The sequence below is a fragment of the Cicer arietinum genome, chromosome 6, assembly GCF_000331145.2.
Source record: "Cicer arietinum cultivar CDC Frontier isolate Library 1 chromosome 6, Cicar.CDCFrontier_v2.0, whole genome shotgun sequence".
In the NCBI taxonomy this organism is placed as follows: Eukaryota; Viridiplantae; Streptophyta; class Magnoliopsida; order Fabales; family Fabaceae; genus Cicer; species Cicer arietinum.
The window spans coordinates 21,305,130-21,329,282 of NC_021165.2; the positions used below are offsets into that span (position 1 = coordinate 21,305,130).

The 24,153-nt window shown below is 27.0% G+C and overlaps 3 protein-coding genes and 1 pseudogene across 4 annotated transcripts; all 4 read right to left on the bottom strand.

Annotated features, from left to right (window-relative positions):
- Positions 1-3,516: 3,516 nt before the first annotated feature.
- On the bottom strand, positions 3,517-5,872 carry LOC101499186 (glucan endo-1,3-beta-glucosidase-like; annotated as a pseudogene).
- A 2,689-nt stretch (positions 5,873-8,561) lies between these two features.
- Positions 8,562-9,575, bottom strand: LOC101499507 (glucan endo-1,3-beta-glucosidase-like). Its single transcript, XM_027335264.1, has 2 exons — positions 9,548-9,575; positions 8,562-9,505 (listed from the first exon to the last, which is right to left on the bottom strand). The coding sequence occupies exons 1-2, from the start codon at positions 9,573-9,575 to the stop codon at positions 8,562-8,564; spliced, it is 972 nt and encodes a 323-aa protein (XP_027191065.1).
- A 3,616-nt stretch (positions 9,576-13,191) lies between these two features.
- On the bottom strand, positions 13,192-15,784 carry LOC101499808 (glucan endo-1,3-beta-glucosidase-like). Its single transcript, XM_004505741.4, has 2 exons — positions 15,194-15,784; positions 13,192-14,147 (listed from the first exon to the last, which is right to left on the bottom strand). The coding sequence occupies exons 1-2, from the start codon at positions 15,264-15,266 to the stop codon at positions 13,192-13,194; spliced, it is 1,029 nt and encodes a 342-aa protein (XP_004505798.1). The 5' UTR covers positions 15,267-15,784.
- A 1,440-nt stretch (positions 15,785-17,224) lies between these two features.
- LOC101508688 (uncharacterized) lies at positions 17,225-22,105 on the bottom strand. Of its 2 annotated transcripts, none has more exons than XM_004505597.4 (5): positions 20,009-21,448; positions 19,713-19,837; positions 19,229-19,441; positions 18,965-19,040; positions 17,225-18,044 (listed from the first exon to the last, which is right to left on the bottom strand). In XM_004505597.4, exons 1-5 carry the CDS (start codon positions 20,076-20,078, stop codon positions 18,031-18,033), a joined length of 498 nt encoding a protein of 165 aa, XP_004505654.1. In that variant the 5' UTR covers positions 20,079-21,448; the 3' UTR covers positions 17,225-18,030. The 2 variants fall into 2 exon arrangements, with proteins under 2 accessions (XP_004505654.1, XP_027191434.1); XM_027335633.2 differs by lacking the exon at positions 17,225-18,044 and adding an exon at positions 21,455-22,105 and having other exon boundaries at positions 18,054-19,040; positions 20,009-21,081.
- Positions 22,106-24,153: the final 2,048 nt, after the last annotated feature.

Genomic DNA, 24,153 nt, shown 5'->3' on the forward strand with positions numbered 1-24,153 from the left:
GGACAGTAATGTGAGTGATATGTTTTATAAATAATGTCTCAATATTGCAATAGAATCTAAACATTAATTGTCATCAGTTTTCAAATAATATTTTAAGAAGAAATCATGCCAATAATCACTATGTATAACTTTTTTAGTGAATGTAATCTTTTTTTAAATAGTTATTTGTTAAAGAATCTTATTTCAATTAAATCAATATATGTGACAAATTCTCGATACTTGGATCCTTTAATTATTACGGAATGGTCTCTATAACTCCATAAAAAAGATATAATAGTTATGTAAAATTATTAATGTTTAAATATCTCTAACCTATACACCATAGACCTTGTATATATATATTTTTTTTATCAATTAAACCAAAATTTGAAGTTTATTAGAATTAAAGTTTTAAATGCCTACCTAATTGGTTAATTATTGACTTTATTTAACTCGTGATTTGCTCGAGATAATATATAATTTTTTATTGTATGGGATATATGACTTAATGACACAAATCTTTTAATTTATATATCAATATTTTAGTTAACTAATAAGTAAATTGATAAATTTTTTATATTTTTAATATTGAAATCAGGTTTTATATTATAGTCTAGGATAATTAATTAAAAAGAAAAAATTATGCATATGTTTTTCTATAGAAGTAAAATTAAAAATAGTGAAATTATTATATCATAATTTTAGTTTGTTGAATGATTAGAGAAATTTTGTTTACAATTATGTTTTTGAAAATCAAAATTCGTATTATGATTTTTTTTTCTATGTTTTCCGGAATATAAATTTTTCTAAAAAACTCAATCTGTGTTTTGTAAAACTTATTTTTAAGTTTTTCGAACATGTTTATGTACTTTAAAATTTTTTTTTAAGTTTTTCGAAATACATACATGTATATCAAAATATAATGTTTAAATTTTTTTTGGGTTGATTTTCCCACATTCATTCAACTCATTGTATTGCCCATGTGTGTTATTCTTCATTCTTTATCACGAATCCTAAAAAAACAACCATCATTTTAATAGTATTCTAATTAAATACTTCAAAAATATATTTATAATAATGTGAGTGATATGTTTTATAAATAATGTCTCAATATTGCAATAAAATCTAAACATTAATTGTCATCAGTTTTCAAATCATACTCTAAGAAGAAATCATGCCAATAATCACTATGTATAACTTTTTTTGTGAATGTAATCTTTTTTTAAATAATTATTTGTTAAAGAATATTATTTCAATTAAATCAATATATGTGACAAATTCTTGATACTTGGATCCTTTAATTATTACGGAATGGTCTCTATAACTCCATAAAAAAGATATAGTAGTTATGTAAAATTAATGTTAAAATATCTCTAACCTACGCCATATATCATTGTATTTTTTTATTTATCAATTAAACTAAAATTTGAAGTTTATTAGAATAAAAGTTTCGAATGCCTATCTAATTGGTTAATTATTGACTTTATTTAACTTGTGATTTGCTCGAGATACTATATAATTTTTTATTGTACGAGATATATGACTTAATGACACAAATCTTTTAATTTATATATCAATATTTTAGTTAAGTAATAAGTAAATTGAAACAACTTTTAATATTGAAATCATGCCAATATATTAGGTAATATTAGGGGAAAAATAACTACATAATCTAGAAAAAAACATTTGGTTTTTTTTATACACTAAAAAAGATATTCATTCAAATAAATAAAAATTAGATCGATTGAAAACAAAACAAATCTATGGGTTGAGTTGAGTAGACAAAATGTATTTACTAAATTATTAGGGAATTCAAAAATATTTTAATAGTATTCTAATTAAATACTTCAAAAATATATTTATAATAATGTTTTCGTATACTTTTAGTTGAAATTTTCATATAAATCAAAAACTAAAAACAAATCGATGCATGATGTAAATCTACATGTGAACCTTTCCTGCGGATTTTTCTTCCAAAACAATATTGACACGGATTTACCTACGGATTTTTATTCAAAACAATATTTCATACGTTTAGAATACATTCGCAGGAATGCTACTACAGACTTGTTCTGCATGAAAATTCGTAAGAAATACTTTAAGTATATAAAATGTATGTTTCGGATTTTATTTACTTTTCCTGCGGAACTATCCCCAAATATCTTACCTGCGGATGTTGAATTCCAGAAAACAAGTATCCACGAAGGTTTTACAGAAATGGTTCCTCAGGTAAATCCACAGGTAAACGTGTTTTCTGCAGATTTTTAACTTAAAGCTGTAGGAAAATTTGCAGAATCTTAATTTCTAGTAGTGAGTTTGACTATATATAATTTTCAAAAATCAAATAATATTCAGTATAATTTAATAAGATTTGAATCCTTTATGCTCAAGTGACTTCTAACCGTTACATGATCACCTCAACCATTCACGTTCAGATAAAATTAAGCCAAGCTTGTTTGTTGGTTTTTTTTTTGCTAACAATTCAAAATAATTATGACACTAGCTAATTATGCCAATTATGCAAATTATGACACTAGCTAATTATGACACTAGCTAATTATGACACTAGCTAATTATGCAACTTCTAATTATACTTTTTTCTTTTTAATTTTGAGTTTTTTATTTTTGTAAATCTTTTGTTTATTTTTTAATTGAAGGTTTTTATTTTTGAATTTTGTATTTTTTGTCTTTTGAATTTAATAATAATATAATGAAGATATAAATATTGCTATGAGTTTTTTATTTAAAAAAAATGCTAACATTGCTGATGTAGCTTGTCACCTCAACATTTTTTTCAAATGATTAACTTGTGTACTTTTTAAATGATAAATAATTGATTTGAGAATAAAAAAAGATACAAGTGTTACAATAAATAAGATAAATGATTAAAAATATAATTTTATTTAAATATAATTTTTAAATTTATTGTATATGAATGAGTGTGCAAAAATCCAATCCATTAGAGCGAAGATCTAAATTTTAAATTCGTTTAAAAATAAAAACAAATACAAATTTTCCTTAATCAATTGAGTGTGATGGTGGAGAGGTAAAATTCGTCTAACCTACCCACAACTATCAAATCAAATTAAGATCCAAAAAGAATAAACTTAAACTAAAGTAATTGATTTGGGTCATGTACATCTGGTTTGTTCAAACCATTGTACAGCTTAGTATCATAGAACCAATCCAAAGGGAAATAAATGTATAAAATAAGTATAAGGTTGATCAAGTGTCTTTGGGTGAACATTTGAACTAAACAAATTAATGTGATGTAAAATTTAATGAAAATATTTTTATTTAATTAAGGTAAAAGTAATTATTTTATCACTTATAGTCAAATAAATATTTGGAAGCATAATTTTCACTATTAAGCGTGTGGTAGACAAAATCAATTATGTTTTTTTTCCACAATGACCTCAAACACAAACTAAAATATATGGGGAATTACATTAGTAAATAATATATAAATAATCTTTTATTTACTTAATTCATGATATAAATAGAAAGACACAAACAACATGTGCACACATAACACACTTATTCATAGTATTTTAAATTGAAATCCTTTTGATATTTAGGTGATTTGTCAAGATTGAAAATACCAAAATGTTTTTCGATTTCAGCATTAGGTTTTTCTATCTTCAATAAACATGGCAAACAAGTATGTATCAATAGTTCGATCAGGCCTCTTAGGAGTCCCATTTCCACTCTTAACACGATCAATTAAATTTTTATAATACGTAACACTATTTTCAATTGTAGTCCCATCTCTACCTTGTGATAGTCATCCACTCTCAGACACAACAATTTGCAAATTGGACGCTCCAATCTTCTCAAGAGCAGCATAAATTGAATCTAAGAGCATCTACAACGGTGAACTCAATATGGGTTCTTCAGACGGGGTCTACTGTGCCACATCATCTTGAAGCAATTCATTTATTTTCTACTTCAACGGTGAACTCAAGATTCAAGTTCTATTATGTCACATCAACCTAAATCAACTCATTCATTTTTTACGGTTTAACTTTAAAAAAATCATATTATGTTCTATTACTTTAATTTATACATTAATATTTATTTTTATTATAACTTAAAATATTAATTTAAATGGAAAAAGAAATAATTGTGAAAGTAGCGGTTATAATTATTATTTTTTAGTTATAATTAACTAAAAAAAGCTAATGGTTACAAAATTATTATTATTTAATAAATTAAAAAGAAGTTAACGGCTATAAATTAATAAAAAATGATAAATTTATTATTATTAATAAATTAATAAAAGGTAGCGGTTATAATTATATTATTATTAAATTGTGAAAGTAGATAAAAAAAAAGGTAACTGCTATGAAGCACCGTTGCAGATGCTCTAACATAGCATCAAAGATTATTGTTTTGATACACAAGATTATTGTTTCCTTGTTGAGTAAAAAGAGCATAGTCAAGAGGAATATTTTGTTCATCGCCAATATAAGCAAAGCAAGGGTAAACATTTGCAAGAAGTGGTGACCCATTGTTTACTAAGAAGTTAATTATTGGTTGTATATATGACTTGTCATTGAAATCACCATCATTTGGTGGATAGGAATTAGCAATCAAAGTCATGTCTATTGCTATTGAAACTTTGATTTGTAAATTGGAAGATGAAATTGCATTTTGAATGTTTTGTAAGGCAGGGAGAATGTATTGGGTCTCATTGTCATTAGGATGGATTTCATTACCAACAATGATGTACTTCATATTGACATATTGTATATAGTGTGTCACATATTTGTTGACCCAATTTGTGGCTTCATTGGCATTTGCAAGAGAAGGAAGGGTTTCTTTAGCCACATCAAGGATCAATTCTATGTTGGAAGCTCTAAGGGATGGGAGGGCTTCTTCATCTAGATAGTATATACGCATTTTTCCAATTCCTTTTGCTTTATATAAATCCACAACATCTTGCCTTGATGGTAGATTATCGCCTTTCACTCCATACCAAACTCCTATGGATTGTGCAACTGCATTATTTTTAATTAATTATAAGTCGTTCAATATATATTTATACTATTATATTATATATATGTATATGAATTTAATTTATATACGGTCTTGTTAAATAATTTATGACGTTTAACATTTGGCATTCATCAAACCAAAAATTATGACAATGGAAGAAATGTATGATGAGAGTTTGGTGAAATTGACTTATAATAAAATATGCAAAATGACTACTACAATCAACTTCATTGTAACTAAAAATTAATTTGCTACTAAGATTAACTAATTCTAACAATTTATTTAATTTTATCTAATGCAAGTTACACACAATCAATGTTGCGTGTTAAGAAATACAAGCTTCAAATGATATGTTACCATTGTTAGGATTGTGTATTAGAAATATTCAATTAGAACAATTTTTTTTATCTTTTCATGATAAATTGACATTTGTAGTATCAACTTGTGTTTACAGTTTTTTAATTATCCGCGCCACTATTGTTTTATTGTTATGAATATCGCTAATACGTACTTTAAGGGTACTTGTGAAGAAATGTAAAGAGAAAAATTTTGTATTGAAAAAAAAAAATCAAAATTTAAACTTTGAAAAAGTTAAATACTATTTTTTTATACATTTTCAATAATGAATTTTTATATTTAAATAACTAACAAGTTCTCCAAACCCTTGAAACATTTATCAGCATTTGTCTATTATTATTTAACAATTATTAACTATGATGTATCTTTTAATTTTATGATGGTTAAACACATTTTATTCTTTTATTCTACCTGGTTAAACATTTTTCATACATGTAATATTAGAATGAAAAATGATCAGCGCAAGGGGTATATCCAAACTAGCACATTCAGCGCAATAAAACCATGACAAACAGTGGCGGATCTTAAACTTAAACATTGAAATGATCAAAATTTTAAAATTTTAATACATTAATAAAAAATATAATATTGTATAACATATCATCTTCGCATATTAAACTCGAATATACATCACGAGAACAATAATCCAACAATAAATCAATAACCCCATGATCGGTATACAAACAAAAAAATAGTAGACATTAAAGTGTCATATTCTACCCATATATATATATATATATATATATATATATATATATATATATATATATATATATATATATAAATAAATTAAGGACGCAAACTGTGATATCTTTTATTCCACATATTTAAATGCATAAATTTAAAAAGAGGAAAATCCCAATACTCCATCCACCACACACATAATATTTATTACATTTTATTATTTCACACATATTAAAAAATAATAATAAATAAAAGACAGATAATTGTGATTTTATTAATTTATTGTTATTATTTATTAGAATATTTTTATTACTATAAATCCAAAATATAGAATAATAATTTAGAAATAATATAAATTATATAAATTAGAGTATAAAATTACAAAAATAAAATATAATTGTATTAAAAACTAAAAATGACAAACTTTTTGAAATAGTTTGTTTACGAAAAATATTTTAGGAAAAAGGAAATATTATTTTGTGTTAATTGTAGACCTGTGAATTTTACAAGTCTATCAATTATTTGCCATAGCCCACAAGTTGGAAGGACAAAAAAATTTCATAATTGAAAATGCCCCAAAAAGTAAGCCCCTAAAATTTTGTGGATTTAGTGGGCCTATAGTATGTTTAAAAAAAATCAACCGATAAAAAAGTTTCGATTTTTTCCGATAAAAAATTATTTACGATTTTTTTAAATTTTTTTATTTGAGAAAAAATTTTAAATTTTTTGAGAAAAAAAAAATTTTAAAAATTTTCTATGAAAATTTTTTTTTAATTTTTTTGAGAAAAAAAAAATTTCAAAATTATCAAAATATTGGAAATTTGTAAGCCTCTGAGTCTCCTCCCTTAAACCCTATAAAATAATGGATCAGAATTTTAAAAAATTTATTTTGATAATATTAATAACTTCATAAGAAGTTTTTTAAAGAGAATCTTAGAATTTGGTACTTTTTTGAGAGTTCTAGTTGATTCATAGCCATAAATGCTTACAAGAATGTTAATTAGCCACCAATAATGATGTATTGTTTAGCTACGTGAAGGAAACGTTCTCAATTACAACTTACATAATAGTCCAAAATTTGAAATTTGTTTTTGTTGTTATTTTGTGTCAGTCTATTGAACCAAAATGACTTCTTGCTAGGTTCATTTGAAATTGTAAGTCATTCGAACTCCAAAGTCCATATCACACTTCTTCGGGATCAATATATTGCGTGATAAATAATTTAGGCATTTATTGAAAAATAATTTATTTATTTATTTGAAAAATAATTTATTTATTTGAATCTATATAATTGGAAGAATTGATCTCTAACTTTCAATTGAAGATATATTGAGCAATCAAACTTATTTGATACTTTTTCTTAGAGAAACTTTCCATTCACTTAAATGCGTATCTATCAAGTGTTTATACAAACTTAAAAATAAGATTTTAGTAATTTAAAATTTGATAGAGAGGTAAATAAAATCTGACAAAAAATTATGACAAAAAATTATTACAGTCATGATTTAAATTAGGATTTTCTATGATGATTCGCCCTTAATTAAAATTAATTAACTATTTTAACTCAATTACTTGATTTTTTTGAATTTTTCTAATATAAAATATTAGTTGTTATTTTTATTAGTAAAAATATTGAACCCACCGCATCTTTATCACTTTTCTTCTATATTTCTCCCTTAAATTAAAACATTATTTATTCATGAATCTTGATTGAACTATATAAAGTTATAATTAAATGATATTTTTAACTTTTTTGCTATAATATATTAAGTAATATTAGGGAAAAAATAACTACATAATCTAGAAAAAATATTTGGTTTTTTTATACACTAAAAGTGATATTTATTCAAATTAATAAAAAGAATGAATCTACTAGCAGACTAACAATATCCAAATTAACAATATAAAACAGCAAAATACATAAAAATGTAACAAAACTATATATATATATATATATATATATATATATATATGATAAAATTGAAGTATCAAGAATATACATGTCTTGTTAATTATAACATTCACGATATCAAAATCATTAATTAAATATACAATATATCTCAATTCTTGAAGAAAATTGGGTTTGTTTAGTCGTGAATAGGGTTTCTTGTAAATGTATTATCACACCAACAAACACTCTCTTTTCTTTTTAACATTCAATTATTATTTGTACAAAAAAAAAATTGATTTTTTTTAGATAAACACATTGTTATAATATATGACCTATATAAATTGGTAACACAGTTTTATGTCCATAATTAATATCGTTAACTTCATTCACTTGTAAAATGACATGGATAGTCAATCCAATCGTTGTTTGCATTATATCTTAATAATAATTTAAAGGTTTTAGCAAAAAGTAAAATATAACTTGTAAGACTAAATTAGAAAAATTAAAAAATGTAAGTAGATACTGAACTAAGCTTCACGTGTTATAAAAAAACAAATAAATAACTAAATTGTTACTTCAATGAAACATAAAAAATCTTAACATATATTTTATTAAATTATATTTAAATACATATATTTTCTAAAATATTAATTTAATTAATTGAAGCTATATTATATTTTTGTGATTTATCAGGAGTGAAGAGACCAAAATATTGTTCACTTGCTGCACCAGACTTCATATTTTCATCAAACATAGCAAACAAATAAGTTTCAATAGATTGATTGGGCCTCATAGGAGTTTCAATCCCACTATTGACGTGATTAATCAAATTAGTATAATATGCATCATCATTTTCAGTTATGGCCCCTTCTCCACCTGCAGATGGCCATCCACTCTCAGACACAACTATTTGCAAATTGGATGCCCCGGTTTTCAAAACAGCAACATATAATGCATCTAACATTGCATCAAATAGGTTTTGGTACCCAATATCAGTGTATCCTTGTTGAGTAAAAGTAGCATATTCAAGAGAAATGTCCTTTTGATCACTAATATAAGCAAAGTATGGATACACATTAGCAAGAAGTGGTGCTCCATTGGTCGCTAAGAAGTTCACAATTGGAGTTATATATGAAATTGCATCAGGACTAAATTCTCCTTGTGACGGAGGGTAGGAACTTCCCAACAGGCTTAATTGTATAGCAGTTGAAATCTTAATTTGATTTTGTAAGTTGCCAAGTGCTCCATAAATGTTTTGCATTGCACGAAGAACAAATTGTGATGTTGGGTCATTATGACTTATTTCATTTCCAACAATAATGTACCTAAATATGACATCATTAGCATAGTTTATTATATTGATTTGGACCCAACTAGTTGCTGATGAAATATCATTGGCAATTGATTGGATGTCTTCATTAGAGACCCCAATGGCAAGTTCTATGTTGGACCCTCTAAGGGCTTCCAAGGTTGCTTGATTTGGATTATATATTCTCATTCTTGCAATGCCATTTGTTTTGAAAAGATCTATTACTTCCACAACAGGAGGCAAGTTGTTTGCCACTATCCCATAACAAACTCCTAATGATTGTGCAACTGTGTTAAATTAAATTAATAATATGAGTTAAATAGGCTTACCATCTTTATTTTTATAAATTTCATACATTTTTATTTTGTTCCTTCTAAAAAATGTAGGTTTTTATTCTTGGCAAAAAAAAATCTTTATTTTTATTTCACCAAAATGTAAAATCAATAGATTTAGTTTTAGTGTTGTTAAAGATTCATAAACTAAGAATGTGTCTAATGGAAGGTCATTTACTAATACGATTTGATTTATATACACAAAAAATGTACAGATTTTTTATAGTATCAACTAATTACAAATTAAAGATATTTGACTTTAATTATAACTACATGTAAAATCATGCCTATAAATCGTTATAATGTGTTGATATTATAAAAAAATTTATAGTGACATATCACAATTAAACTTTTAATCATGTATAGAAAAAAGTAATTAAATAAAGACAAAATTTTGCTCTTTTTTTTTTTTAATATCAAATTCGTATTTTAAAGGGATGAAAATCAAATAATTTTTTACATGACAAGGCAAAAAATGGTGTGGATATTTTATGTTTTTGAAAAATAATGTCTTGTCATGTATAACTTTATTTTTGTCGAAATATAAAATATCAACCTCATTATCTTATCTCTCTTCACATGTTGTTTTACATTTTTCTTATTTGTTTCTCTTTTTTTTTGTGTGCACAATTGCCTACAAAAGAATTTTTTTTGTGTGCACAATTGCCTACAAAAGAATATATTAATTGAGTATATTACTAATATTTAAATCAAAATCAATACTTCTCTAAATATTTATACATTATTAAAAAAATTACGAGTTCAATTTTCACTCTCGATATAATCATCTTTGTAGTGAATAATCTAGACATTAATGTGAGTGACGTCGTTAATGGCTTAATGGTATACATCATCAATTTTCATTTGATTCATTAATAAATCGTGGTTTATAAACTAAATTGTCTCGATTTATATTTGTCAATAACTAACAATTATCATTTTTGTTGCTGTCATGGACAAAATAGTTATTAAAAAACTATTTGAAATTTTCACAATAATTGCGTTAATTTTTAAAAGTAATTGTACTATGTTTTTTGTTATAATGTGTGTAATAAAGACATAATATATCGATATTAGTTTGATAAAAAAAAATAAACGATTTAAAATTTAATTCATTTAATTTTATCGTTTTTATCATATCGACTTCAATTTATGTTACTATTGTCTACAAGGAGAACCATAAATTTCTAATTTTAAAGGACAACATCATTTCTCGTAAATATTTTGAATAATTTTTAAATGTCGATGCATAGTAGAGAGTTTATGATGACAAGGAAACTCTATATTATATATAGTTGTAAAGAGAAGCAGAGCCACACAGAAAGAAAATCTCAATTGGCATATGAGTCTCTCTTTTGTATAAACCAAAAAGAAAGTGTAGGAGTTGAAGAAAGTGTAGTTAAATCCACAACTTCATCCATTTCAATGTAACATTTAGAAACCAAAAATGTCTGTTGTAAAATTTTGAGCCTTTCTGCATATAACTCTTGGATCAATGAGAAATATGACAAAACACTCATTAGTGATGTTTCATGTTCTATATCCATGACACTTTGCTGTGATTTTTGTTCCTTGTGTTTGAACTTTGAACACACCATAATGGAACCTACCAGTAATTTAATTTCAACCATTAAATTCATGTGATTGTGTGATCATAACTAGAATGTTTTGTTTTCTATTGACAAGGTTGTCATTTTATTTGGAAATTTAATTAGGACCAAAGTTGTCAGAGTTGAAAGTGTTACAAAAAGAGCACGAGGAAAAAAGTTCCAAAATTCAAGAGCTCAAGAGACAAATTGAATCGACAAAGCACCGTTTGGAAAAGAAAAAGGATGTCACAGGGGACAAAATGGGAGGTTTCAATGCCTTAAGCAAGAAGTATAACATCCTGAGAGAGGAATACAATGCAATACTAGCTGAAAAACAAGGAGATCAAAGTAATTTTACCACTTAATTAATTAAATTATTAGCCTGAACAATTAGTTTTGGTTTTATAGTACTGAAACTAAAGTTTATCTGATCAAAGTTAACTAATGTTTCTCAATGTATAATTATAATGTGTGTATTGTAATGTAAACCTTTGCAGTTTTAATTTTATTTCGTACGGGAATTTCTATAACTTAACTAAACTTAATTTTAGCTTGTAGAATTTCTACTAAGCTTAATTTTAGTTTAGCTTGTGGTCTATGATGATGGAGAATTTCTACGAGCTTTGTGATTGAGGTGCTAATAAGTAAGTTGAACGAGAACATTTCCGTCTATTATAAACTTAGGAGAAGACTTTGAATAGTTAATTAAATTTCAATTTTAATATTTAAAAAAAGTTAAAGAATAATATAATATATTTATTTATCATACTGTTCTTTTAATTCTTTTTAAAATATTAAATATATATTAAAATCTAGACTTAACCCTTTAAAATAATTTCTTTTAAAATCCTACCCACAAAGAGATTTTAACATAAGAAAGGAAGGGTCAATAACTCCCATCAAATATCCATATACCAAGAGCGAAGCTCAATTAACTTTTAGTTTCCTTCCATAATTTAATAAGTGTGTTTAGGGTGAAATTTTGATTTTATACTATTTAGTTTAGAGAGATGTGATTTATGTTTGTATATTTTTATATGGAAAACAAATAAGTCATGTATATTAATTATTTCGAAAACAATCATCAAATCTTATAAGCAGTCTATATTTTTTTGATTTTTTTACAACCATTTATGCACATATATAACCTCTAAACTTGGTAGTATATGTTATCAACATAATCAATATAATTAACGTCATTTACTTGTAAAGTAGAATAGATAGTTAACTAATTGTACTGTTTGTATTAATATCTTATTAGTAATTAAAGAAAATAATCAAATTTAATGGACTACGTGCATAATTTAATATAACTAAAAGACTAATACTGAAAGGAAAATATAACTTAAAAAAATTAAATTAGAAAAATAAAAAGTTAACAGATCTAAACGGATACTGAGATAAACTTAAAAGACTTAAGTATTAAAAAAAAAAAGACCATAAATGACTAAATTGTTACTTTGGTGAAACATAAAATACCTAGCATGTATTTTGTGCAATTTTATTTAAATAGATATCTTTTTTAAAATACCAATTTAATTAATTGAAACTATATTATATTTTTGTGATTTGTCAGGAGTGAAGAGACCAAAATAACGTAGGTACAGAAAGTACAAATAAAAAATCTTAAATCACCTAATTTACACAATTTACACATGATACTGCTATGATTTAGCATAAAATATATCAATAAATCAATTTTTATTCACAAAATCATGTATTTTAGTATAAATAAAATAAGAATAGTAGTATTTTTTTTAAAAATTATTAAAAAATTTAGATTGACACATAAAATATCTCATTAAATCAAATAAAAGTAATAATATTTTAAAAGTAATTATTAAAAACTTTAAAATAATTGTGTACACTATGTATTAAAGAAAGATAAGTCACTTATTACAATAGAAGAGGTGAATTACATCTTAAAATGCAAAATATTCCGATACTCTGATAAAAATATCATACGATCGAGTTAACTGTGTATTTATTATAAAACAGTGAAACTCACCTCATATCAACAAACCATTCTCTTTTGTTATATGTTATAGACATTCAGTTATTATGTATTGAAGCTATATTATATTTTTGTGATTTGTCAGGGGTGAAGAGACCAAAATATTGCTCACTTGCTGCACCAGGCTTCAGATTTTCATCAAACATAGCAAACAAATAAGTCTCAATAGGTTGACCAGGCCTCATAGGAGTTCCATTCCCACTATTGACATGATTAATCAAATTCGTATAATATGCAGCAGCATTTTCAGTTGTGGCCCCTTCTCCACCTGCAGATGGCCATCCACTCTCAGACACAACTATTTGTAAATTGGATGCCCCAATTTTCAAAGCAGCAGCATATAATGCATCTAACATTGCATCAAATAGGTTTTGGTACCCAATATCAGTGGTTCCTTGTTGAGTAAAAAGAGCATATTCAAGAGGAATGTCCGCTTCATTACCAATATAAGCAAAGTATGGATACACGTTAGCAAGAAGTGGTGCTCCATTGGTCACTAAGAAGTTAACTATTGGAGTTAAATATGGAATTGCATCAGGACTAAATTCTCCTTGTGATGGAGGGTAGGAACTTCCCAACAAGCCTACTTGTATAGCGGTTGAAATCTTAATTTGATTTTGTAAGTTGGCAGTTGCAAGTGCTGCATAAATATTTTGCATTGCAGGAAGAACAAATTGTGATGTTGGATCATTAGGATTTATTTCATTTCCAACAACAATGTACCTAAATATGACATCATTAGAGTAATTTATTATATTGTTTTGTACCCAACTAGTTGCTGATGAAACATCATTGGAAATTGATTGCATGTCTTCATTAGGGACCCCAATGACAAGTTCTATGTTGGACCTTCTAAGGGCCTCCAAGGTTGCTTGATCTGGATTATATATTCTCATTTTTGCAATGCCATTAGTTTTGAAAAGTTCTATTACTTCCGCAGCAGGAGGCAAGTTGTTTGCCACTATCCCATAACAAACTCCTATTGATTGTGCAGCTGCATTAAATTAAATTAATAATACGAGTTAAATAGACTTATCATCTTTATCTTTATAAATTTCATACATTTTTATTTTGTTCCTTATCAAATTTTAGGTATTTAATCTTATAAAAGTAGAGGATTTCAAAAAAAAAAAAATTGGCAAAAAAAAAATTCTTTATTTTTATGTCACTAAAATGTAAAATCAATAGGTTTAGTTTTAGTGTTGTTAAAGATTTTTAAAATAATAATGTGTCTAATGGAAGGTAATTTATTAATACGATTTAATTTATTAACACCGTTAGTGTAGAGAGTTTTTATAGTATCAGCTAATTATAAATTATAAATATTTAACTTTTATTACAACAACATTTAAAATCATGCCTATAAATTGTTGTAACGTGTTGATATTATAAATTTTTTTATAGTGACATATCATAATTAAAATTTTAATAATGTATAGAAAAAAGTAATTAAATAACAATAAAATTTTGCTCTTTTATTTATTTATATCAAATTCATATTTTAAAGGAATGAAAATCAAATATTTTCTTTACATGACAAGACAAAAAAGTGTGGATATTTTATATTTTGAAAAATAATGTCTTGTCATGTATAACATTATTTTAGTCAAAATATAAAAATATCAACCACATTGTTTTATCTCTCTTCACCTGTTCTTTTATATTTTTCTTATTTATTTCTCTTTTTGCAGAATATACTACAAAAGAAGACATAAGAATTCAGTATATTACTAATATTTAAATCAAAATCAATACCTCTCTAAATAGTTATATATTATTAAAAAAAGTTACGAGTTTAATTTTCACTTTCAATAAAATCATCTTTGTAGTGAATAATTTAGAAGCACTTCCTTACTCTGAGTCTTTAAAACTCAACTCATCTAAATTTTATATTCAGTAAATAACAAATTGATGTCACACTATATATTTATAAAAATCGATTCCTTAAATGTTAGACTTTGGACAATCGCCCAAATTATCACAAAAAAAAAAAGAGTTGAACATACTATAATTAAATCAAAGATCAAACAAGAAGTGTACCTGTTTTAGAAGTCTCCAACCCAATAAGCACGAGAAGCAACAAAAAGACACCCATATTAAAAAAGGAAGCCATGAAACAAGAATATAGAAGGCAAGGGTTTTTGATATATCAAGGTTTCTGTTTTATTCAACTATATGCAACTCATCCATCTATATATAGATATTGTTACAGAACTACATTATTCTTGGACAGTAATGTGAGTGATATGTTTTATAAATAATGTCTCAATATTGCAGTAGAATCTAAACATTAATTGTCATCAGTTTTCAAATAATATTTTAAGAAGAAATCATGCCAATAATCACTATGTATAACTTTTTTAGTGAATGTAATCTTTTTTTAAATAGTTATTTGTTAAAGAATCTTATTTAATTAAATCAATATATGTGACAAACTCTTGATACTTGGATCCTTTAATTATTACGGAATGGTCTCTATAACTCCATAAAAAAGATATAATAGTTATGTAAAATTATTAATGTTTAAATATCTCTAACCTATACACCATAGACCTTGTATATATATTTTTTTTTTATCAATTAAACCAAAATTTGAAGTTTATTAGAATTAAATTTTTAAATGCCTACCTAATTGGTTAATTATTGACTTTATTTAACTCGTGATTTGCTCGAGATAATATATAATTTTTTATTGTATGGGATATATGACTTAATGACACAAATCTTTTAATTTATATATCAATATTTTAGTTAACTAATAAGTAAATTGATAAATTTTTTATATTTTTAATATTGAAATCAGGTTTTATATTATAGTCTAGGATAATTAATTAAAAAGAAAAAATTATGCATATGTTTTTCTATAGAAGTAAAATTAAAAATAGTGAAATTATTATATCATAATTTTAGTTTGTTGAATGATTAGAGAAATTTTGTTTACAATTATGTTTTTGAAAATCAAAATTCGTATTATGATTTTTTTTCTATGTTTTCCGGAATATAAATTTTTCTAAAAAACTCAAACTGTGTTTTGTAAAACTTATTTTTAAGTTTTTCGAACATGTTTATGTACTTTAAAATCTTTTTTTAAGTTTTTCGAAATACATACATGTATCTCAAAATATAATGTTTAAATTTTTTTTGGGTTGATTTTCCCACATTCATTCAACTCATTGTATTGCCCATGTGTGTTATTCTTCATTCTTTATCACGAATCCTAAAAAAACAACCATCATTTTTCACTAAGTATTTTCATCAAAATAGCGAACTTGGTTGCTATTGGATCAAATTATCAACTTACACCAATAGTACAAGCTCCAGCTGTTGGGAACAAGGTGAGTGCTAGCTTTTAGTTGACAATGGGAAATGTTAGTACAAGCTTGACTTTTGACAATGGAAAATGCTACTTAATGGTGATTCTTGAGATGATTGCTAATAATAGTGTTTAATTTAAATATATTTATGTATCTAATACTAATATGTACATATACATTAACAATATGTAGGTAATTGCTTTAACTGTTGGAGACTGGTTTTTTGATCGATAAGGTGTTACGGTCATTGATTGTCCTTATCCTTGTGATAATACCTGTCACTATATGATTTTCAGTTGAGTCAAAGTTCATCCATCATCATTAGTGGAGGATTAGCTATTTGAGAATGTTGGGGCAATTCACTACAAAAAAATTGACTTATCGTGACATATAAAGTTTGTCACTAAAAGTAAACAACTGTAGGTAAAGATCAATAATACTTTGAGTGACACTCAAATCTAGTGTCAACTTTAAGGGGGCGTCCTGCTACACTTTGAGGACTGTCACTACATGTTCTGAGGATTGTCACTACATGTTTTTAATATCTACCTACACTAATGACTGTCACTAAAAACTAGATAAATATAAATAAAGAATTAATCTATTCCTACAGTATTGTCTGTCACTAAAACTTATTATTATTTATTAAACTATTTTTTTTAGCTCCCTACTAATTGTAATTCTAAATTATTAATACCAATAAATTATATTTAAATTTCTAATATATTTTTATTAACTAATGTCATTGAAATATACAATAAGAAATGTTCATACTGCAAACACAATATTTTCAAATTGCACATATCTCATAATCACACAAATCTATTTTGTCTACACAGCAAACATAGTTGAAAATGACATCCACAAACAGCTTCAACTAATTAAGTTACTGATTAGTTTTAATCCTCAACATGAAGAATCTGTTAGAATGCTAACACATGATTTCTGCAAAAACATATGATTCAATTTACACGAAGTTTTTGTTTTCTTAAAAAGAGAGAGAAGGGGACAAAAGCCAGAGGAAAAAGGATATAACAAAAATGATGAATGAGTAGAAGCTACCTCTCCAAATTACCTTGTACTGACAATGCAATTATGTGGTTTTCCTTTTCAGACAAAATCTTAATCAAGTGCTCTTTTCCTTAAACTGATATATTCTTTAAAAAAATCATAAAAGTTGAAAATAGATGAACCTAAATTGATGTACGGTAAATTCTATTTCTAGCAGAGTACATAGTGACAAAATAGGTATGAAATTTCAAAAACCTATTGCACTAACTAATTAGGGGAGACAAGTAAAAAAACAACCAATAGCATTTTATCCATCAAAAGGACAAATGGATTACTTTACCTGATCAAGTAGTCCTGAATTTGCTTTCTTATTGGGGGTAACTACATGTATTCCTTTGCGCAACCAATCATAGTAATAGCCAACAATGGCAGAATCAGTTGTGCAGTCCACTAATGCCATGTTTGGTATAAAATGATTTCCATGCACGTGTTGAACAAATTTTTCCAAATCAGCCACTTCTCGTCTTTCCTCTCGAAGTTCTTTCCACCTTGCTAAGTCAATACCCCTGCAGAGAGCAATTACAGTATGAATTAATTGAGCATGAGCCAATTTTGTCAATTGTGCACAAATAGCCAACGACATAAGTTAACACATCACATTATGCATTTTGTAAATGTAGTTCCATGATGTGTAGTGGCCAAAGAATTCCTATTGTCAACAGTTGAACTTTATAAGTATGAAGAATCCTGTCCAACACCAAAAGTACTAGTTTTTAAAGGTGGCCATCTCAACTCATGGTTATTTATGTGTCTGTTTGGCTGCATCTACAATGTGGTTCAAGTAATATGGTCCACTTGAGCTTGTAAGTTGTAACATATGATTGGTGTATGTTTGAATGAGCAGTAAGTAAGTTTGGCAAAACCACTCACTGTAATTCTGTTATTCTTGCCGGAAATCCAAATATCCACATGGGTTATAAAATTTTGATGTCATTTCTCTATATATCCACACATTATTAGCTAGAGATAGTTTAGGATTACCAAGGTGAATTAAACAAAGGAACCAAATCCAAGGGTATCTATCTAATAAGCATGAACAATTATTTTCTGGTTTTGTTAAATGGCAGAATGGTAAACATGATATATCACCATTAAAACTCAAATTATTATTTATTTATACATCCCTTTAAAAACCAACAACAATTCAAGCCAAGCTATTTCCAACTTTAAACAAACAATGAATAACAAGAACATTATGGCAAACACACCCTATGTAAAATAAAAACTATATATGTACGAGCATCTATTCCTAGAGAAAATTGAAATAGCCACGAAAATTAGAGACAAAAAACTAGTCTCTAAATTTACATCGTTAATTAAACTTTTTCTAGTACATAAACACCATATAACCAAAAACAAATCCAAAACAACACATCACTTTCAACAAAATACCACTCGCGTGGCCTCGTTCCTTTATGTAACTCACCATGTTGAGTACCGAAACATGACAGAGCTTGATTATGATCTAGCCCCCGAAGCAAGTCGCCAACAACTTCCCCATCCTACAAGTATATAAAATGACTTAAATAATAATAATATCAATAATTGAGTCATGAAGACAAATAAGTTTCAAGCAGATACTTTGATTGCCAAACTAACACTACAAAGAGTTATAACTACAAAATTCATAATTCAAACTCTGAAAACTAAAATTAGAGAAAGAAATAAAAAACAAAGAAGAAGCAATAACCTGTGGTTGTGAAATAACAAGGTTGCGAAGAGCGTGGAGATTGTCCAACATATCTTCAGCCTCATACAAGTGAGTTTTGAGATTGAGACACCAATTCCGAAACTCAATGGAGTAAGCTTGTTGTTCATCAGCCTTCACAATGATTGGTTCCATAGCAGACATGGCAGTTACAATACATTCCATCTCGTTTCGAAGGCCAAGTTCCTTGCAAACCTGGGAGAACATTAGAAACTCCGATTTTCCAACTACCATGTCAATCAACTTTGAAAAACATTGTTGTGCCATGTCACACCAAAAACACCGTTTTCAATTTTTTATTACGTCAAAATGTCCAAAATATTATGTTGTTTTCAAAATGTCCAGCATAGTATTAGAACAGTGTTTGTGAATGCGAACAACATATTGATTTTGGATCACATAACCAACTCAAAGGCAATTTAAACACCAACAAATCACAATACAAGAAGAAAAATAGAAAGAAAACCTTGTCATTTTGTTGTAATGTGATTTTATCATTGGTTTTCTTGGAGCCATTGTTTGATTTATCATTAGTGTTGTCCTCTACGATGTTTTCTTTGTGATTTTCACGATTCTCATTTACATCACAACCTGCACATTCCAGGAATTTGAGTTAAGAGTTGGAATATGAAGAGTTAACACAAACATGAATGAATCCTACCAAGATGTAATATGCTAGAGAAAACCAAATTAACAATTATGAACAGGGAAATCTGATGGTTTAAATTTCAGAAAGTGCAAAATGAAATGACTAGACATTACCGTTAGTACTAGCCTGGCTTTGAAGGCAATCAAAATTTGAAGAGCACTCTTCTGCTCCTTGTTCTGCCATTAGAAACTCTATTGCGGCCCCAACATCTCCATTTACCAAATTAGGAGATAAGCTGTAACTTACGTGTCATGGTTACAAAATATGACAAACTTGGGAGGAGAGAAGCAACCAGAAATTATTAATAATAACAACAAACAGAATCAGTTCCCCTCTCTCCCTTCCAAAAATGCAGAAACATTATCTAGAATGTTTACTCAGAGCTCCGCTCATCCTTTTAGCAAGGCCTCTAATTAGAAAAGAGAATCATTAAAATGATGCCGTACCAAATTCAAGCAGGGCTCTTTCATCTTAACACCTTAATGGACACTAGCTTGCATTGGTACTCTAAACAAAATGGTACACTTTGTTCACACAACTCTATCCAGTAATGTTCCGGTTCCTTGTTATTTCTTTCTTTGGCAAACAGCAGTGTTTTGTTTTTCTTTCTCTTTCCATGCCACTCAACCATTGAGTGCCACACAATATTTTTTAATTATTAAAATATGTTCTGCACCATCTTAGGTGTCCACAGGCCAAAGGTCATGTCAGCCAGCCCAATGCCTTCAAGCTCATTCGAAGACAAAATGGAGCTCCCATTAATCAACAGTACAAAATCTAACGGAGGGGCGGTTATGCAGTTACAAGTTGTTAGTTGTCATTACAAGCCCTAACACAAATGGTTGACTTGAACATTTGGGTGTCGATAGGTACACCGCTATAATTCGTAACCACTCCTGCCAACGTGTATCTTCATTCACCATCACTATCTTCCATTATTCCTCTCAAGCAATATTGAAGCCACTCCTTCCAGAGATCACTACTCCGAAGGTTCATACATGAACTAGATTCTAATTCTAGCTTCTTATAGCAGTGACCATTATGAAGTCAAATGCTTAAAAACAGACTTAATGGACAGTGTCAAATGAATTTCACCTTGAGGCTAAGGTATAAACCTTTGAAGCTCAATTGTTTGCATATACCTCTCTTCAGGGATAGAGCCATAATAATAAACCCCAAAGATCATCTGTAGGGTTATGCCACAAACTAAACATAAGATGAAAGCAAGTCCAGCAATCAAAAGAAAAAATGTGCACACAACAAAGGGCATGCTAACATGGTACAAAAACAGCAAATTACATATGAATAATGTGATCACATTAATCCAAATGCTATATACAAGTGTTTTTTTTCAACATCTGAGAGCCAAGAATCCAACTAGGCAGAAAAATACTTAGACGTCTCGCTTCTCTTCATCATAAGCATAAGCATAATAACATTAACAAGAAGTAACAAACATTTATCAACAAACTAACCTAACATTAGCAAGCAAAGCAAATTTAAGGGGACATAAAGACATACAAAAAAACAATGAATTGAAGACTAGTTCTGCAACTTACTGAATATAGCTGGCTATCACAATAAACCAGGGAGCCACCCAATATCTGCCTTGAAGAATCCAGCACTTTGAAACGACAGTGTCATAGATTTGGGAAGAAGAGTTATAGGTGAAGTCAACGGCGGAGCCTGATAATCCGGTGAAGAGGTCTTGAAGGAAATGGATTTTGAGGAAATTGTGATGGAAGAACCATATTCATTTACTTGAGATCTAAGAACGATTTGAAACTTAATTTTTACGATTTTGTGAGACGACGAACGAAATTGAACAAAATTAGATCAACAAAATCGAATCGAAAGAAGAAGAAGAAGAACAATTTGAGAGAAGAAGAGTGATTTTACGATTTGAGAGAAAATGAGCTATTTTACGATTTGAGAGAAAATGAGCGATTTTACGATTTGAGAGAAGATGAGCTAAATTGAATAGCAGAAAATCGAATTGCTACGAGAGTGAAGAAGGGAAAAACTGAATCAGCTTAATTGTGATGAGATAAATCGGATTGAACAAAAAGATTGAAGAAAAATATGAATCGAAGAGGAAATTCGAAGAAAATCTAGAGAAGCAAAACGATTTGAGGGAAAATGAAAAGCGATTTCACGGTAACTAGAATATGAAAAATCTTCTGAGAGGGAATGAGAGGGAATATAAGAGAACTGGGTTTAACCAAACCTGAGAGAAATGGAAAAAAAAGGGAAAAGCATTTTCTAGTTAGAAGATTTTTGTGCCTTTAATTTTTTTTGCTAAATTACATTCGTGGTCGTTTAACTTAATTTCAGGTAACGTTTTAGTCTTTTATTTTTTTTTTTCCGACTTGATCCTTTATTTTAATTTTAAGTGACAATTTGATATTTTATGTTTTAAAATTTCAACAATGATATCCTTTTTTATACAAAAATTCAAAAAAAAATTCAATCAAAACTCATAAAATTAATTATATTCTTCAATATAATACAAATTTCATCAAATTCGTAATGTAAATCTTCAAATAAACTCATATTTTCATACTTTATTTGATATTTTTAGGAATAAAGGACTAAATCGGAAAAAAAAAAAAGATAAAGGACTAAAACGTTACCTGAAATTAAGTTAAAGGACCACTTATGTAATTTAGCCAATTTTTTTTATAAAAATATCTTTAGAAATAGGGACACCTTAACCGTAACTAAAAGTGGTTTTAGTGATAAATAAAAAAATATCATAAAATTTGAGTGTCACAATAGGTGTTTTTTTGTTGTAGTACTATATAATTTTTTATTGTATGAGATATATGACTTAATGACACAAATCTTTTAATTTATATATCAATATTTTAGTTAAGTAATAAGTAAATTGAAACAACTTTTAATATTGAAATCATGCCAATATATTAGGTAATATTAGGGAAAAAATAACTACATAATCTAGAAAAAAACATTTGTTTTTTTTATACACTAAAAAAGATATTCATTCAAATAAATAAAAATTAAATCGATTGAAAACAAAACAATTTAAATTCGCTAAAAATAAAAAGAAAGAATTTGCTAGCAAACTAAAAATATCCAAATTAACAATATAAAACAACAAATTACATAAAAATGTAACAAAGCTATATATATATATATATATATATATATATATATATATATATATGATAAAGTTGAAGTATCGAAAATATACATGTCTCGTAAATTATAACATCCATGATATTAAAGTCATTAATTCAATATATAATATATCAAAGTTGATTTGTCAACTATAACCAAACTAAACGTCTCAACAAAATGACTAAATCTAAGAGTCATTTTATCTAGCTCGTGCAATAGCTACTAACTGCTGGTAAATGACTAGACCTTAGCTCGCCGTTCCATCATCAAAACAACCCACTTCTACAGTGTATTAGGTCTTCATACTTTTTTCATGTCATCTTCTGGTGATTTATCTGGACCGATTGTAGGGAGATTAAAAGAAAATCATTTTTACCAAAATAAACAAAACCTTCTATATACCTTAATCCTTCAATCTCTCTCGTTCCGCATTCATCAAACCAAAAATTGTGACGAGAGTTTGTTAAAATTGACTTATAATAAAATATACAAAATATTGATATCAAATATAGAAGAGAGAAAAGTGTGAATAAAATTGCATCGATAGAGTAAAAAAATTGTTAATTACAATAAGTGTAAGATTTATATATAAATTTTAAAATGACTATTACAATGAACTTAATTGTAACTAATTATTAATTTGCCACTAACATTCACTAATTCTAACAATTTATTTGATTTTATCTAATGCAAGTTACACACAATCAATGTGGTCATTTAAGAAAGACAAGCTTCAAATGATATGTTACTATGTAAGGATTGTGTATTTGAAATATTCAATTAGAACAATTTTTTTGATCTTTTCATGATAAATTGGCATTTGTAGTATCAGTTGTGTTGACAGTTTTTTAATTATCTGAGATACTATTGTTTTATTGTTATCAATATCGTTAACAAGTATTTTAAGGGTACTTGTGAAGAAATGTAAAGAGAAAAATTTTATATTGAAAAAAAAAATCAAAATTTAAACTTTGAAAAAGTTAAATACCAAATTTTTTATATATTTTCAATAATGAATTTTTATATTTATATTACTAACAAGTGCCCCAAACCCTTGAAACATTAATAAGCATTTGTCTATTATTATTTAACAATTATTAATTAACTTTGTTGTATC

Bases quoted from the DNA above. Each gene is read 5' to 3' on its own strand.
- LOC101499507 (XM_027335264.1), bottom strand. From the start codon at position 9,575: ATGTATGAAATTTATAAAAATAAAGATG. The intron at 9,506-9,547 runs GTAAGCCTATTT...AATTTAACACAG, and splicing joins AATTTATAAAAATAAAGATG to TTGCACAATCATTAGGAGTT.
- LOC101499808 (XM_004505741.4), bottom strand. From the start codon at position 15,266: ATGGCTTCCTTTTTTAATATGGGTGTCTTTTTGTTGCTTCTCGTGCTT. The intron at 14,148-15,193 runs GTACACTTCTTG...AATTTAATGCAG, and splicing joins GTTGGAGACTTCTAAAACAG to CTGCACAATCAATAGGAGTT.
- LOC101508688 (XM_027335633.2), bottom strand. From the start codon at position 20,078: ATGGCAGAACAAGGAGCAGAAGAGTGCTCTTCAAATTTTGATTGCCTT. The intron at 19,442-19,712 runs GTTTTCTTTCTA...ATGTTCTCCCAG, and splicing joins CATTACAACAAAATGACAAG to GTTTGCAAGGAACTTGGCCT. The intron at 19,041-19,228 runs GTTATTGCTTCT...ATATACTTGTAG, and splicing joins TTGTTATTTCACAACCACAG to GATGGGGAAGTTGTTGGCGA.